At 39.6% G+C, this 17,121-nt stretch overlaps 1 protein-coding gene across 3 annotated transcripts in view; it reads left to right on the top strand.

Annotated features, from left to right (window-relative positions):
- Nucleotides 1–17,121, top strand: part of LOC107381640 (protein diaphanous homolog 3) — a 240,928-nt gene that overhangs the window by 139,886 nt on the left and 83,921 nt on the right. For 2 of the 3 annotated variants that reach the window (XM_070554830.1, XM_070554829.1), the window contains 3 exons: nt 1,757–1,892; nt 15,773–15,868; nt 16,318–16,380. In XM_070554830.1, the coding sequence (XP_070410931.1) occupies nt 1,757–1,892; nt 15,773–15,868; nt 16,318–16,380 (295 nt within the window). The remainder of the gene's footprint in view (nt 1–1,756; nt 1,893–15,772; nt 15,869–16,317; nt 16,381–17,121) is intronic. The other variant, XM_070554831.1, reaches the window with a different exon arrangement.

Here is a 17,121-nt window from a genome sequence, read left to right as displayed (position 1 = left end):
TGGTCTACTGCAGTCCTCTATAGAGCATAGTGTATTTATAAAGTGTTTCTTTCCATGGACATCACTTCACATTTCCTTGGTGTTATTTTTTTCACGAACCCGCCATTCAAACTGGGTTGCGTGACTGCAGCATGAGGAGAAGCTGAGTGTTTGATGAAAACCCAGACCTCTTTGCTTTCAGTGACAGGCTATTGATCAGCATGGCAGTCATGCTACCACTCTATTAAATCCCATGCAGTCTGTCTCTGGCTGTGGCATTATTGAGCTATTGACATCGTATGAGTTCAACAACAGAGATTATAGACCCTGTTTCCACAGGGCTTGATCTACGACGGAAATTACACCTTCAGATGAATTCAATGCTGACTGATGGGAATTACTAGTTTGACAAGTTTAGTTGTTGGTAACATCAGTTTAACTGTCGCTGACATAAAACTTCCCCTCCTTTTAACACAAGAAGTTATAGAAGAAAAAGTGTCTGCAATTAAACAGCTTTTTTTTTCTATTTAGTACATTTAAAATAAATAAAAAATTAAACTACTAATAACAGTATAATAATAAAAAATAAATATTTAGACTTTGAGGACATGTTTAGGTGTTAAATTGATAAATATTTATATTACTATATGGTTACACTTAAACTGTCAAAATGCAGCTCTCGGCACCTGTTCCACTGTCATTTAATTATTTTTATTCATTTTAATCAAATCTGCTTAAATAAAAACAAGTATTGTGATTTTTTTAAATGATTTCATTGTCTTTTTGATAACACTTGAGTGTTTCAGATCAGAACACAGATTAAATTTTAAAGATCACCTGGGTAAAAGTTTGTTTACAATGCAATGTTTATCACATTTCATTCATTGTGGAATACAGCGATCTAACAACATCTTGACCGTTAAAGTTGAAGTTAAAGTCCCATTAGTTGTCACACACACTGATGTGTGTGCGAAATTTGTTTTCCGCATTTGACCCATCCCCTGGGGGAGCGGTGAGCTGCAGACACAGCCGTGCTCGGGAACCATTTGGTGGTTTAACCCCCAATCCAACCCCCTTAATGCTGAGTGTCAAGCAGGGAGGCATTGGGTCCCAGTTTTTCTAAGTCTTTGGTATGACCCGACCAGGAATCGAACCCTGATCTCCCAGTCTCAGGGCGGACACTCTACCACTAGGGCACTGAGCTGGTAAATCACTTTAAGAGGTGATTTAACTGTATTTAAAATGCTGAGTTCAGTTTCACAAGCCACATCAAGACCTGATTACGGTCAGACCTGTAGAATAAAAAATAACTACAACAAAAACTATCTTATAACACCAAGTAGGTAGAAAGATCTCCTCCTCCTTAAAAAAGTTTTGTAGGTAATGCAACCAAGGGTGTTCGAACCAGATCTTTAGCTTAGTGGTCAATTTCTTACAAACAGATAGAAACCATTGTTTTGCCTCTAAACCCAGATGAGGTTCATGGATGAATGTTGCTAAATATAAACTCATGTCTTGAGATTGTTATTCCCTCAGCTTCATGCCACTTTAGTGTTTGAAGTCCCTGTTGTGAAGCAATTTTATGTCTGGCAAGACCATAGTGACAGAGCACCTTAGAAGCGTCATCTGACTTGAATACTGCCTGATAAAGATGCCTGTGCAGTTTGACAGCTGACTCTGCCTTTGACAGGCTCTACACCACTGTAATTAACCCAACTTAGCAATCTGTCATGTTTTCTCTTTCTCTCTTTTCATCGCTTCTTCTCTCCCAACACAGCAAGCACTGAAGGAGAACTTTAGACGGAGAGAGCTGGAGGAGAAACAGAGGCGAGCATGGGCAGCGAAGGAGAAGGCTGAGCGTGAAAAGCAGGAGCGACAGCAGAAGAAGAGGAGGTTACTGGAAGTCAATGCAGGTAAAGACTGTTCAATTTACTTTGCCTGTCAACTGCACAGATAAGCCCTTTACAGAGAGCTGTGTGCTAAATCAATCTTGTTATAAATGGTGTTGAAGATCATTCAAATACAATGACTCCCATTTATCAAACAAACAAACATGTCCTGTTTTAATGGACTAGAGGAGACATCCGTTTTTCTCGCAGTACACCATTTATCTCCACAAAAATAAAAACACACATTTTAGAAATAAAATTGTCAATATTTTGATTGATTGTAGATAACTATATACGACGTGTAATGTGGGATGTCAAAGATCTCATACTTGTAGTTGTACTCATTTACAGCATTTTTACTTAACAACTGATATTCCTGTTGGTGGACAACCCATTCCAACTCTTGAGTCATAGACCACACCCATAATAGTACTTGAACAATAATACTAAATCCTGCATGTTGTAGAGAAATATCCACATATGCAAAACAAAATGAGATACTGGACAATATAGAAAAAAGGCAAATCAATACAAATATTGATCATATTGATCGTATTGTTAATTATTGAAATATAGATATGCAGGAAAAAAACTGTAGAAAATATATTTTAAGTGCGACCCTGACCATTTTATGCTATTCCTTAATTAACTACTTTCAATAAACAGCATAGACTGAATTAAATTCAATATTTTTATTTAAACATCTTTGTTTTAAAGCAGAGCATCTTACAGCTCATTTTAACCTTTCTATAAAAAACAAATACCACTAGTTTGGAAGGCTTTTGTGACTTCTTTACTAAAAGATGGTAACCCAGCTCTGTTAACAAATAACAGACCAATATCTAATCTGTGTGTCCTGGTAAAAATTCTAGAGACCCTAGTAAGTGAACAGTTGAAATACTTTTTATATTCAAATGACCTTCTCTCAAGTCTGTAATCAGGTTTCAGAAAAAAAGCACAGCACCATCACTGCAGCTACAAAGGTAATTAATGACATACTTGTAGCTCTGGATAAGAGGCAGAACTGTGCTTCACTTTTTAGTGATCAGGAAACAACAGGAAAGGAAACTCGTAGCAGACGGACATTTTTCCGGGTCTTCGGTATTTGGCGGAGATGTTAGTGAAGGCGGAGAAGAGGGCGAACTAGAGGAAAAACAGGCAGATTCCTCCTCCATTTACAAACTCCTGGGGATGCAACAAGTGGGCGTGGTGCGTCGACTACCGGATTTGACGTCGACGAATTTTTAGAATCGAGCCGTCAACGTCATCGATGCGCCGCCATAGCTCTACTGCCGGGTATCATATTTTGGTCGGAGTCGGCGGAGGTGAATAATGGCCGTTTTTTTATTGTGGCCGGGTGGAATGTGGTAACAAGCAAGTACGGGGGGTGGTTGTGTCATCCGTCTTACTTTTGATTTGCCAGTGATAGACCGCGAGGGTAATTTTAACCATGCGGAGACGAAGAGGAGGCGAAAATTTGATATCAAGTTCAAAGAGAGCGTGCTGATTATGCTGCAGAACACTCTGGAGACCAGTAGCAGGGGTTGTATGAACTAGTCACTAGTCAACTTCACTATAGTGACTTTTTATGCCTGTCATCGACTAGTCGCTGTCACGTGATAATGATTGGCAAGATGCAGTCCACGGAAAAGACAGCAGCCTGCTGTCAGCAGGTGACAAGCTCCTGCGTGCCGGGAGGCAACGTGCTGTGCCAGAGCATCTGTACTGACACCCGCCGTAAAACGGACATTTAACCAATTTGTGACGTTTACCCTCTTGCAATTTAACCTTCCCCTCACCCCCATCCTAACCTTAACCAGCTTGCACATGCAAAGCTCTGATTGTTGACGCACTCCAGACATCTGCGTCCTGAGCACGGCCACAGTAACATCATCAAATCAGGTGTCGCCACCTCAAAAACTAACACGCGATAGTTCATGTCGGCTCATTTCCTTTTATGTTTTCTGTCTTTTATTCTTTTATTTGTGCCTGATGCTTTTCGCTGCTGTGGATCAGGGCGCATCACCTGTTTTGTCCTCGGTGACGCACCTAACTGATGTGGCCGGCAAGCAGCGCGCACTCCGCTGTTTTTGCGGTCGGTAGATCTTTTAGAACTGCAGTTCAAAGGTAACTCATAAGGTGAATATATATGAACCTAGGTAGCAGTTTCTCTTTAGGACTGAGAGGAGATGCAGGAAGATAATAAACAGGCAGGACAGAAAAATAGTCAAATAAAAACAAGTTAGTTGTTGTACCTGGTGGTTGCAACAAACAGACACCATTGAAGGTAATCAGAAGTGAGGAACAGAAAATGAAATAATTATTTTAATATTTAGAGCAGCAGGAACTCCGAGAGGCTGCAGGCGCATCAGTGAGTTTGCGTCCGCTGCGCAGGGGGAGGGGGGGGGGAGGGCTGAAGCAGAAACTACCATTGTTAAAAGAAATGTGTTTAACTTTGAAAATGTGGGCACAATTTTATTTGTCAAAAACTCCAGCGAACCATTAGTTCATTTTGCTCAAATAGAAATTGAGGCCTGCCTCTAATTCTGGTCCTCCTTCCAATAAAGGCCTGGAGCTTGATGAGCTTGAGTAAAATACAGGCCCGGGCCTGTATTAGAGGATTTACGGTATGCACTTTTATGCAGATGACACAATAATTTACAGTTTTGGAACATCCCCCACTAAAGCTGTTGAATTCTTACAGAAAGCTTTTAATGAGATCCAACAAACACTACTGATGTTAAAAGTCGTCCTCAATCCTGACAAGACTACACTAATGTTGTTTTCAAACTTTAAAAAAAGTCCTCTAAGTATGCCCTCAGTGACTACTCTTGAGGGAAATATTATAGAGGTGGTCCACACATACAAATACCTTCAAGCCCCATATAGATAATCTTGTGAAGAAACTCAAACTGGGTTTCTTTTGTTTTTCTTAGATAAACAGTATTTTTCTTTTGAGGCAAAACATTACTAGGTACTGCAACATTTTGGTCTATATGGAGACCTTTTGTATATGAATGCTTCAGCACAGTGTCTTGGTAAGATTGATGTGGTTTATCATGCCTCGCTGAGGTTTATTACTAACTGTAGACCACTGACCCATTGTGAATTGTATTCTCGAGTGGGATGGCCTTCTTTGTCGTCCAGGAGGTTGGGACATTGGTACACTTTCATTTTTAAGGCCATGCTTGGATTACTACCCAACTTCATTTGTAACTTCATCTCAAGGAGAAGTGAAACTTCTCACAGTCTGTGAGCAAATGATCAATTGTTACTTTGTGTTCAATTTGCCTGCACCAAACTGGGCAAAATGTCCTTCTTTCACTCTGTTCCTTCTGCATAGATCAGGCTACAGGAAAACTGGAAATTAGAGTTCATCTCCTTGAATACATTTAAAATCAGACTGAGAGCCTTTGAGATGGATACCCTGTGTTGTAACATTCTTCTGTAAATGTGTACATAATATTTTACCAGGACTGAACGATTTCTGGAAAAGATCGGTGACAGAGCGTGTCTGGATCTGTGTTGTTGATTGGTTGGGAGTCTAGTATTAAGCTACCTGATTGGCTCTAATGAAAAAAGAAAGGAAACATTTTTTATCTTAAGTTTTTAGCGTCCCTTTTTTTTTCTATCGTATCACACATCGTACCAGCCCTGTGCTGAACTTTTGATGGCAATACAATCTGCACTGGTTCAATGTTCTCCACTAGGCAACATAAAAGTCAGGTCAAAAGGAAACACTGGGAGCTTCTGCAGAATAGCTAAAGTTTACATAACAACATAGCTTTTTGCCAGAGAATTTTATTCGAGCTGCCAGTTGTTTTTTCCCCCTATTTTGCTTTGGAGTGTTGCTGATGCCAGAAACTTTTTCAAAGCCAAGGCTGGCAAAGAGTTGAACTGGGCTGAGCCCTGCAGTAGCATCTAACGCTGCAATGACTATGCCAGTCACTTCAGCACTCCTGTAGAGAGTGGTGTGCATAAACAGAGCCACTATGCTCCATCAAGGCTACAGTACCACTGTGGGCGTAACAAAACCATAACCCATCAAGGTTAAAACACAGCATAAACCTTTCCAGTGATAGTTTTTTTTGCTCCCTTTCATCTGGACATCTTTCCGTTCTCACCATTTGGCTCAACATAACAGAAATTTTACAGTGCATGGCTAGTTGAGCTCAATACCCAGTGTTTTTCCAAAGCAGTCATATCCTGTATGAGCTTTTATATCGGTCTCTTTTGAACCTAACGGCAACAGCAGCTAAGTTAAAGACAATTATATCAGTTACAGTTTTGCGACACTTGCCTGCAGTCACAAAGATCATGTTGAGAGTGAAAGCTATTTTTTTGTCTGGTAAAATGTGTTTTGTACCAACAACAAATGTTTATCTCAACTGTAAGCCTGAAGGAACAGAGCGTCATGGGTTGAGTCTGTTATCCAATAAAACCTGGGTGCTTTGTGTTCAATGACAGTACAATCAAAACACTGCTTAAATAAAATTTACAAGGGAATTTGAGGTGATTGATGCCAGATAACAACACAAGTAGAGTAGCAAAACACAATGACCAGAGAGAAATATATCTTGTTCTGAATAGCCCTGGTCAGAGTTCTGACCTTAACTCAATTGAGTTGCAGCGGGATGATCTGCGGAGGGTTATTTGATTTCAGACATACCAGAAAAGCTGCTAAAATGAAACTTTTTTTAGAGAGAGAGAGAGAGAGAGAGAGAGAGAGAGAGAGAGAGAGAGAGAGAGAGAGAGAGAGAGAGAGAGAGAGAGAGAGAGAGAGAGAGAGAGAGAGAGAGAGAGAGAGAGAGAGAGAGAGAGAGAGAGAGAGAGAGAGAGAGAGAGAGAGAGAGAGAGAGAGAGAGAGAGAGAGAGAGAGAGAGAGAGAGAGAGAGAGAGAGAGAGAGAGAGAGAGAGAGAGAGAACAGAATTGCTGTATCAAGTCGTCCTCATTGTGCAAATCTCAAAAGTAGCCACTGAAAAGGCTTAAGGTTGCTTCTAAAAAGCCTGTCTCAGCAAATTGGAAAATGGAGGAGCCAACCACCACTGTGAGTGATGTAATGTTGATAAATAATGTGTTGGGTTAGGTAAATTGCTTTAAGAGCTTTTTTTAACTCAACTTGTGACCAATAAGCTGTGATACTCTATATAAATATAGAACATCAACCTGCTTGGTCTTAGGATGATTAATCAGAAGATTCTAGCATTCTTTATTCATTAGGGGATTGTACACACTTCGTTTTGATTCAAGAAATAGTCAGGTTTATAAAAGTAAGAATTTATTTTACAAACAATTAAAAACTTGACAAACTGGTTAAACTATTATTTACTGTGAGTGGATGGAACTAAAAGGTGGTGTCTGGAACCTATGTGTGAATATAGTGTAGTCAAAACTTCCGTATCTCAGAGAGCTGAGTTCTGGATGTAAAAGAATTTGGTTTGCGTTAAGCTATGAGTTGATTATTATCAGAACCACATCCAGATGCAATCTCACTGTGTTCTACGTACCCAAGCGGAGATGCCCTTTTGGATCCGAGATGCCGGGGGGGAGGTTGGAGACCCCGGTACCGAAGTCCGTAGACTAACTTCCAGTACGACCAGGTCTGTCCAAGGTCATCTTCCAGGCACGACAGTTGGATGAAACCGAGCGACTGGGACTCTTAAGGAGTCTAAACAATATAAACTTGTTCTGCAGGAACTATCTTGTTTATCAGCTTCATGGGTGCGAAAAAGGTTTTAAAGGTTTTGACAACGTGTCAAAATCTCTGCTGGTTAGAGGTTTGCTACAGATGGCCGGTCTGAAGCTTTTCTCTAGAACTTTCGAACTGATCTGAAAACCAGAGCAATCTAGTTTTAATTGATTGATGTTATGAAATGGATAGCCAACCAAAAGTTGACACGTTTGAGGAATATTACCAAGAATCTCAGAAACACGCCTTCTTTGATTTGGAGGCTCTGAACTGGGTAAAAGGTTAACTATGTGTCATGGACCTAAACTTTACCTTACTTTTGCTTGTGTGAGTGCAAATGTTATGACCTCGTCAAGTAAACATGCTAAACAATCATTCATTGAGCACAGATTAATGAAACATTTCATTATATTATAATTATTATAAGTAGCAATAAACAAACATTTATTTAATGATTATCTCTTGTAGATTTTAGAAGTTCATGTTGATTTAGTAAATCATTCTTGAATTTAGCAACTGGTTCGAGCTGGAGTTGTTTCTTCTGTGGAGGCAGGCAGATGGGACCTTGGGAAAGAAAGTTATTGTTTATCTTTTCATTATCTCTGTCAGATCTACAGGCTCTGCTCCAGCTGGTGAGGAAGGCAGGCTGATTAAAGGGATACTGTGCAGTTTCGTGTCTCCTTTTTGACTAGATGTTGAATGGTCAAACAGTACCAAACATACCATTGCTGGATGTTACAGTGATAACTCAGCTTTTATTTAAGGAAAATTAAAGGAAATTGGTTTCTATTATTTGTTTAGTCAGACAATATTTGTCAGTGCTTGTGACTTGGGTCAAACAGAGCAGTGTTACTAATCCATTCAGAGGTCCTGGTAATTCAACAGAAACGTTCTAAATGTATTTCTTGCTGCTGTAGTACTCCATTTAAACTTTTTGGATGCAAAAATGTGATGTGGTTTGTGAGCTTGAGGCAATACGCATTACCAAAGCCAGACAGCTAATTTCTAGATCAACAATTAGAAAAGAAAAAAAAATGTTTTATTCGTTTTGCCTTTTTATTTAACATGTTAATTCTGCATAATGTGGATCTGTAATCAAAGGTTATATGATACATTTTTTGTGCCTGAGATTGAAAAGGGAGACAAAAAATGTGCTTTTGAATAATTTTGTGTTTAAAGTAAAAACGTTAAGTGAGCTACGTATCATCAACCTGGAGAAAGAAGAGCTGTAGTGGTGGTTGGTGTTAGAGTGCATCTGGAAACCTTTTAAAGGCAGAAGGTCAAATGAATGAAGTGGAGTTTAAAGGAATCTCTGTGAAATTGATGTAAGGGCAATAATTCAAAATACGAAGACCGGAACCAGACCCAAACCTAAAAAATATCTTTTTTTTAGCATGTTTTTATACATTTGTAGAAGCTGTGGTGTTTAAATAGAACTTGAAACATTTAGTAGAGCTAGATCACAAACTGCTGTCCACTTAAAGCTGCAGTAGTTACTAAAACTGTTAACTAGTTAACAGTTAATTAGCTAACTGTTAATTAATTAACTAATGTTTTACATAATAATTAGATTTTTTTATTTGAGCTTGTTTTTCATTGGCTTTACCAATACTTTTGTTTCCAACAAAACCAGATTTTTGTTAATACAGTCAGACTTTTTTTGTACTGGAGATACATTTTCGTTTCTCATGTAATTGTCGATGTTTCATTACAACTTCTTCCATTAAAGATCTAGTTTTAAAGAAAGAAAATCAGAAGACTTGCTTTTCCAAATTTGTGAAAATTGTGTATTTATTTTTAGAAATACCCAACATAGTAAAATATTAAAGATAATCTCCAGTGATGCATTTAATGAGTAACCTCTTGTGAATTATACACACACACACACACACACACACACACACACACACACACACACACACACACACACACACACACACACACGTGCATACATCGGCAGATTGGATGAAATAAATTTGTGATTGAGAGTTGGCATTGTGCTGTCAGCTCAGGACAGGATTTACTTAGTCACTCACACACACCCTTGCTCTGTCTGTCTCTCAGCCTATTTATTAACTAAAGAGCTTTCTCTTTGTTTGTCAGGGAGGATCGTCCTCAATGGAGATTTTCTATGTAATCATCTGATTATCCATCAATTCCCTAAAAAGCCTCAGAGAGGCTCTGTATCCACATTATGCTGAAGGGCACAGCAATGAGAGACGGAGAAGGAAGGGGGAGGGTGTTCTGAAGAAAATGATCAAAATGGATTTTAGCTTCCTTACCTGCGACAAGTATCTGCATTTATTTTGGTTTTTAGTTTTGCCTACTTGTGCATTCCTGAAATGTGAGGTTATACCTGCTTTTTTTTTCATTTTCCACCAATCCCTTTACCTGCCACAGACTGGGCTCCTACCTACACTATAATATGCAGCCTGGATTTGCCATCAGTGTGTTCTGGCAGTTTGAGGGAGCAGGAGCGTCAGCTTGTGTGCATTTGCATAGAGCCCTATGGAGATTGAAATTCAGATTGAATAGGTATTTTTTCCTCCTCCTCAAGCTGTGCCTGGCTTGTGTATGACAAATCTGTTGCATTAACTCCCAGGGTAGGCCGGGAGCAGGACTGTTTGTGGAGCGACAAATTACACATCAGAGCTTTATTTAACATTCTCTACATGGCTACAAGCGATGAACTATTAAGATGTCAAATAGAAGAACAGCGAGAGATGCAACGATGTATGCAAAAATGCAAAAAAGTGTGAGAATAAGAAAGAGGGAGAGAAAATTTGCTTAAGACGTGCCATCTAGTATACCGTAGGCAGAGTAAATGCCTTTCTAGCCTGGATATTTGCATTATATTTCCCCTCTGTACCTCATTATTTTTATTCATACAAATAGAAACCATGGTGGTCTGGCTTGCTGTGGGCAGCTTTGTTAACAATCTCCTAACGTCCACAGTGAAGAAAGTTAATTGTTTAAATGCAGAGGTGTAGTTTAGGAAAACCATGGCAGGGTGTATTTTAGCATGTAGGTAAAAGGCAAGGCTGCATTAAGGACCCTCGTTAGGTACTTTTTGTTGACGATACCTTTTGGTTCATATGGATGAACACAAACAACACTTGCTGAGAAAATCATGACATTTCCACAACAAATTCATATTAATGCATCTGCTTACACAGGTTTTTAGGTGTTTAGGTAAGCTGTAAGATAACATAGATGCTTACATTATTTAAAATCTGACAATCTCATTGCACTGCCTGACAATTTGTGGCACGTTTGAATGACTTTCCTTTTTCTTGCATATGGATATTGCTTTAAACTTCCTGCAGCTGCCATTGCAAATCCTCAAAACAAGCTAGCTTTTAAATACAAGCACCGTCATTGAACTCTTACCCCTCCTATCATCTCTAGTCCACATCCATCTGATACCAGAACCCACATTGCCACAGTCAACAAGAGAGCACCAGTTGCCGTTTTCTACCTTTTTGTTTTTCGCAATTTCAAATGGTGTTTTTCTTTTGGGGACTCTGGTCATTTGTCCTAAAGTTGAAGTGGTCACAGGCTAGTAGCCAGCTGTTTCTCCTTCTTTGTAATTGCAAAATGCACAAGTGTGTATGAGTGGAGGACCCAGGTAAATGCAAAAGTGCAGTGGTTCTGTGAGACTAACTACTGGATTGTACAATCGTTGGTTTCAGCCCATGCCGTTATTGGCTGAAGTTTTGAAACAAACAGGAGAGAACCACTTCACTTATTTTTCCTATTTTTATAATTTCCACAAAATGTTTATAGCAATGCTCTGTTAGAATGTAGCTTGTTTTGCAGATTGTGACTTCCCACTGTGCAAAGACCTAGTTTGGACGCTCTACAGACGTGGTCTGGACCGACAGATTTAATATAGAGTAGACATCATGTGCATCTGCATGTCCACGTGACGTTGACTGTTTGCAGGGTTCAGTCAACAAAACCGTGTCAGTTTGTCCAACTAATTTAATATTATATGTATTTTGAGGCAAGGAGGGTTTGTGAAAGACTTTGTAATTTTTTACTATTAAATTATATGTAAATTAAGCTTTTTGACCGTTTTGTTGGTAAGCATATTTTATGATTCATTAAAATTCAGCCCAACAGACAAAAATAGTGAAACTGTAACAAAAAACACTATTTAAAAAAAATCACAAAAGATCAAAAAAATGGAACAGACCCTTATGGTAGCATCATCATACATGTATACATATTTAAATGCAGGCTTCAGTTCAAAATCTCAAAATTCAAACTGTTATGTTTAAATGAACCACCCTTCTAGTTTTTGTTTGTTTTCTGTCACATTTCTTATCCAGATTGTAGGTTTAATCATTTTTACACTATTACAGATTTGAACAGAAAACTACTTTTTTTCTCTCCTCAGTTACATTTTACTCTGTCATTTAGATTCACATATGTGGTTTTTCAGTGTTTTTTGTTTCATTAACCTTTTTTTTTTAATTTTCAAGCTCATTGGCTTTATTGGAACATGCCTTAATAAATTATTGATCAATCTATAGGGTTTATTTAAAGTTTTAAGTTAATCATCGAGGTTTTCTTTTTATTTTTTATTATTTTTTACCTTATTATGTATGTATTATGTATTTTTGGCTAAGATCCCGCTTTTAATGCATAAAAACTCCTTTCTTAATTACTACAGAGAGGGTGGTCAGCGGTGATCTAATAGAACACATGCAGCAGTAGCTGGGTCTGATGTCTTTTATCTGTCCTTATTCATCATATAGAAATGGATTGGCTGAGAGCTATCAGTAAGGTCAGACATGAGGTATCCAGTAAGGAGAAAGGTGGCTGACTGGCCTTATTGCACCATTTGTCTCCTAAGTATCCAAGGGAACACAGTGGTGGACCTGCATTCGTTTTACTCCGACATGTTGTGTTCTCTCCAATTGACCCTCTTTTTTTCTCTCTCTCTCTGCCATGTCCAGCCCAACGCCGTTACACACTGCCACAACTTGGTCATTGTCCTGATGATAAGTGCCGCATCCTGTTGAGTGAAGTGGCCAGAGACATTAGGCAGTGACTGAATAGAGAGTAGACATCGACACACAGGCTCTTTGTCCAGACAATGGAAAACGCCACTCTGAACAGGCCTTGATTAAATAGATGGTGATTGAAGTTTCACTTCAGACAGGAGGGCAACTGTAGCTTTTTTCCCCCTGAGGTAGAGGTCTAACTTCATCTTGATTTTGCTCTCAGAGACTCTCTTTTCTGTAAAAAATAAACTTGTATTGGCTGTTGATCTTACCTTGTCACCTTCTATTTATTCTGGTGAATTTAACCCCATTTTAAGACCACTTTTTAATTAAAAGGTAAATTTGATTTTAATTTAAAACAGTAGTGTAGATCAGATTTTGAAAGAGTTGACCCTTTTTATGTTTCCAGTTTTTGCTGACTCAAATCAAATGTCTCTATCCACAGACCGCAACAGCTCTAATGTCAGATGCAGCAGAATCAGAAACGGCAGACAAAGAACCAATCAATAGTTCAGCTGTATCTCTTTGCTGCTGTGTCCTGCTTGCCATGCTTTGTTCTGTATCATAAACCTCATGCCACCTCCTCCCAGTGGCTGGAAGACTGCTTCAGACATATTTCACAGCAGTTAGCTCGGCTACTATTCTCCCGTCATGTGTTTCTCCACCACCACTACCCACATGGCATGTCTGATCTCTCAGTTTGTCAAAATGAGGACATGGTATAAATGTGTCTTTTTTCCCAGTTTTCATGTCTCTAAGCTGCTTTTTTCTACACTCCGTTTTGGGTCCCGGCCTGTTTCAGTTACTTTTGATTGGAGTATAAAATTGTACCGTTTTTTTTTTCTTTTGCCATCATATAATCCTAAGGCAGAAGATCTGAGTGAGTCTCGTTTTTCTTCGCCTCCAGAGGCACCAGAATGTTTCATGTTCTTGCAGGCTGGAGTCAAACGGAGTTCTACACATGAAGGCGCACACTGCAGGTTGCAATAGATTGATCTGCTCTTTTTTTTTGCTCTCGGTGCATGCTATCTGTATTTTTGTGTGTCTGTGTGCGTGTTGTGGCAAGTGTTGGGCTTACTGCCTGTGATGAATTGCGGTAGCACTGGAGACAAATTTGAACGCAGAGGAGAGTTTGGTTTGCCCGGGAATTGTAGCTGCCTCTCCACTCAGCGTAATGATGAAGAACTAGGCACATATCAGCAAGTGGAGGAGTGCAAATGAAAAGCACAACAAATGCACACAAAGAAGCTGGCAGACAAGGAAGTGGGCCATTATATATAGGTTTGTGGTGAGTGTGTTGGTGTTGTCACAGCACCATGTAGGGATTTAGTCCAACGATAGTGCAGTACCAAGGGGATGCTCTGCCCTCAATACAGAATTTTCAATATAGAGAAGTGTTAAAGTCAAGAGACTGTGTTGTTGTGGAGATTGTCAGGTTTTGCACGCTTGCTTCATGGATGACGGATAAAAACATTTGTTTGCAGGTTACATGGTACATAGTGACTGCAGTGGCCATAGGTAACGTGTTATCAAAATGTTTTATGAAAAATTACTGGGATCTCAGATCATAGACAGATCGGAGGTCAGCACCATTCCTTAGGGAGCCTAAGTGTCCTCTCTTTTAAGTTGGCTCATGGGAAAAAAATAAAGCACGTCAATGAGGCTAAAAGAACTATTTCCTAACCCGCTTTGCCTTAAGCCTAATTTATAGTTCGTCTGCGTCGGGACGTAGACACGCAATGCCATTATCAGTCCTTGCAAGCCTGCTGGAGAGCCCTCCCTAGGACGGACAGAGTCGAGCTCTCTTTTCTAAACATCCCTCTGATGAGAAGTAGAACGCAAGCTTGTGATTGGTCAGGATACTGCTGTCGTCAAAAGCGCCACCATTGTGCCCTCAAAAACAAAGCGAGCCGAAGATATCTGGCGGCTGACACGGATCAGCTTGAAGAATCCCTCACGGAAAAAACTCTAAAAATAGGAACGTTTTATTCTTCCGTGACTGAAGGATTGAAAAGATGCACAGCGAGCATTTTATTGGTGGACAGAAATGATGGGAAACGTGGGGTTAGAGGTGGCGAGTTCATGAAGAGGTGGAGGAGAACGAGGGACAAATTTATCTGTGTTAAAAATTCTCTTAAATACAACACAATAGTAAATGCATTATTTTGGAACAGATTCATGACAGGATACCCCAGAACAGCGCCCTCTGTTGTCCTGGTGGGGAATTGTTTTCAACACCTCCGTCTGTGCGTGTCTCTCCCTCGTGGAGCTGACAGAGAAGTATAAACTAGGCTTTATGTTCTGAGTCACACAATGTACAATAATTTGTACAATAAGCAATGACTATTCCTGTGCTTGTTTTTTAAAGTAGATCATCTCATTAACATTTAAGAGCCATCCTTATATATGTTGACACGTGGATCAGCTTTAGACCTCAACAAAAATCATCTGATCCCAAAACAATATTTGAAGCTTTCCTTTTCCATCGGTGCAGTTTTAGATTAGTTCAACTTATTGTGTTTCAGCAGGCTCAGACCCTTAGGGCACAGGTTGTAAACGGGAAGAAGCAGGCGTAGACGTAAAGAGGAATGCCATCAGTAAACAGCCGGGTGATTGGGGGGGGGGGGGGGGGGGGGGGGCTACACTTTGTTGCAGCACCTAATAATTCTTTTCTAATGTTGCAAATCTAAATTTTAAAAAAGTACAAAGTCATCAAAGTTTTATTTTTATTTACTACAACAAAAACTGCTCTTCGTGATATTTTGCACAGAAGTGGTTTGGGTAACATCGGAGAATACAATGGTTTAGCCTTGTGCGTGTGCGGCTGCTCCCCACAGGGGATTTTGAGTAAAAAGGAAGCAGTGACTAAAAACCACCCAACCTTAATCAGAACCGCAGTCCTCCTACTCTCCGCTAAATCAGTGGAGAGACTCAGCAGTCACACCACGGCTGGTGATGCAGCTTGGCCAAGCAAGGAAGCCAGTGCAGTGCTACCAACTTACTAAAATAAGATAGTGTCCTACACATGAAAATAAAGATGTTCATGCATATTTAAACATTTAAACTGGTTGTATTAGCTGTTTTACACTCTTTTTGATGTACCTGTTGCTGGTGTGTTCTCACTAGTGATGCAGTGAGTGTCTCTAAAGTCGGTACTTAAAAACCCCTTTCCTCCTAACTGTGCTCTGTTTGTTGTTTCCAGAGAACGATGAGACAGGTGTGATGGATAGTTTGCTGGAAGCCTTGCAGTCTGGAGCTGCATTCAGAGACCGCAGGAAGAGAGTACCCAGGTCCAGAGGTGAGTCGTGTGTATAGAGAAATAAACAACCTCTATGCAAACATTTGACTTCAGGTCAGATATGTTAAAACCAAAGAGAAAACGGGGATTAGATTGACATGCTCCTAATTTGCCAGACTGATGCATGTTCTCTGATTGTTTGAATTTAAAGCTTGAACGTTCACATCCCCATGCTTTGGCTCAGTACATTTTCATACTCAGTCATTTGCAGATTTGTTGTTTGTACACATGCTTGGTAGCAGCAAAATGCCAGTGAATCTTCAGACCAATGCCAGTTCAATAACTGTTGTCATGAGCAAATGTGATTTCAAGATGAGCTTTGTACATTTAGATTGGATTACCCATAAAACAACATTGTTTTTTTTTCTAGCCTTTTGTCTCCTTTCTCTTTCTGACCCCTCTTCGACCTTGTTTATGTTAGTATTTGATGTCTGGTGCATCCCACACAGATAACTACCAGAAGACGATCAGCCCCAGCTCCTTTCGCCAGGTTCTCAGGCCAGTGAACCATGGTAAAACAAGTTATTAAATACTCCTGCTTTAAGGCTTCAAGAACACTCCGCTCTGTCTTCTATCAGTTTTCTGAAATCAGCAGTAAATAAGTCTTGCATGCGTCTAAATGCAAATACTGTTGCTGTCGTCTATGTCCTCCTTTTGTGTGCTCAGTGACATTTTTTACGTCTTTTCACATCTCCTGACCATGCGTTTGCCTTCTGAAAGCATGAAAGACATTTATGATCGGTTTTAGGCTGGATTTTCTTTAAACGGTTAGCTGCAGTGTGGTCTACTCTGAACTTTTAAAATAAAAGCAGCTTTTTGAGCTCCTCCTTTCCAGACGTTGTCGGGATCTATCACATTCTTCAGAGTTTCCACAGTTTTTCTTGATGCTTTAAAGGTGTTGGGAGGAACTAATGGCAGAGCCTTTTAGTCGCTGACCTTTATAGGATACATGAGGATTTTTTAAATTAAGCAAACTAACTGTATGAATTCCAAGGAAAGAAAAACTACTTAAAATAAATCAATTATAATATTATCTGTTTGTTGCTACGAACAGATATAGCTAGTTTTTTATCCTACAGGTTTGACTACAGCTGAATTTACTGAGATGCTGGGACAAAAGGGATTCGGCTACTCTATTACCTCTTATTAGGTGTAATTGGAATCCCAGCGGGCTGGGCACTAGAACACACGAATAAAATTATTCACGCTCAATCCACCCACATCATTGATAGTGGTGATAAAAGGCCTTGCTC

Source organism: Nothobranchius furzeri, chromosome 9 (assembly GCF_043380555.1).
Source record: "Nothobranchius furzeri strain GRZ-AD chromosome 9, NfurGRZ-RIMD1, whole genome shotgun sequence".
NCBI lineage: Eukaryota > Metazoa > Chordata > Actinopteri > Cyprinodontiformes > Nothobranchiidae > Nothobranchius > Nothobranchius furzeri.
The sequence above is the reverse complement of the archived record's forward strand: the minus strand, read 5'-3'. Positions and strand labels throughout refer to the sequence as shown.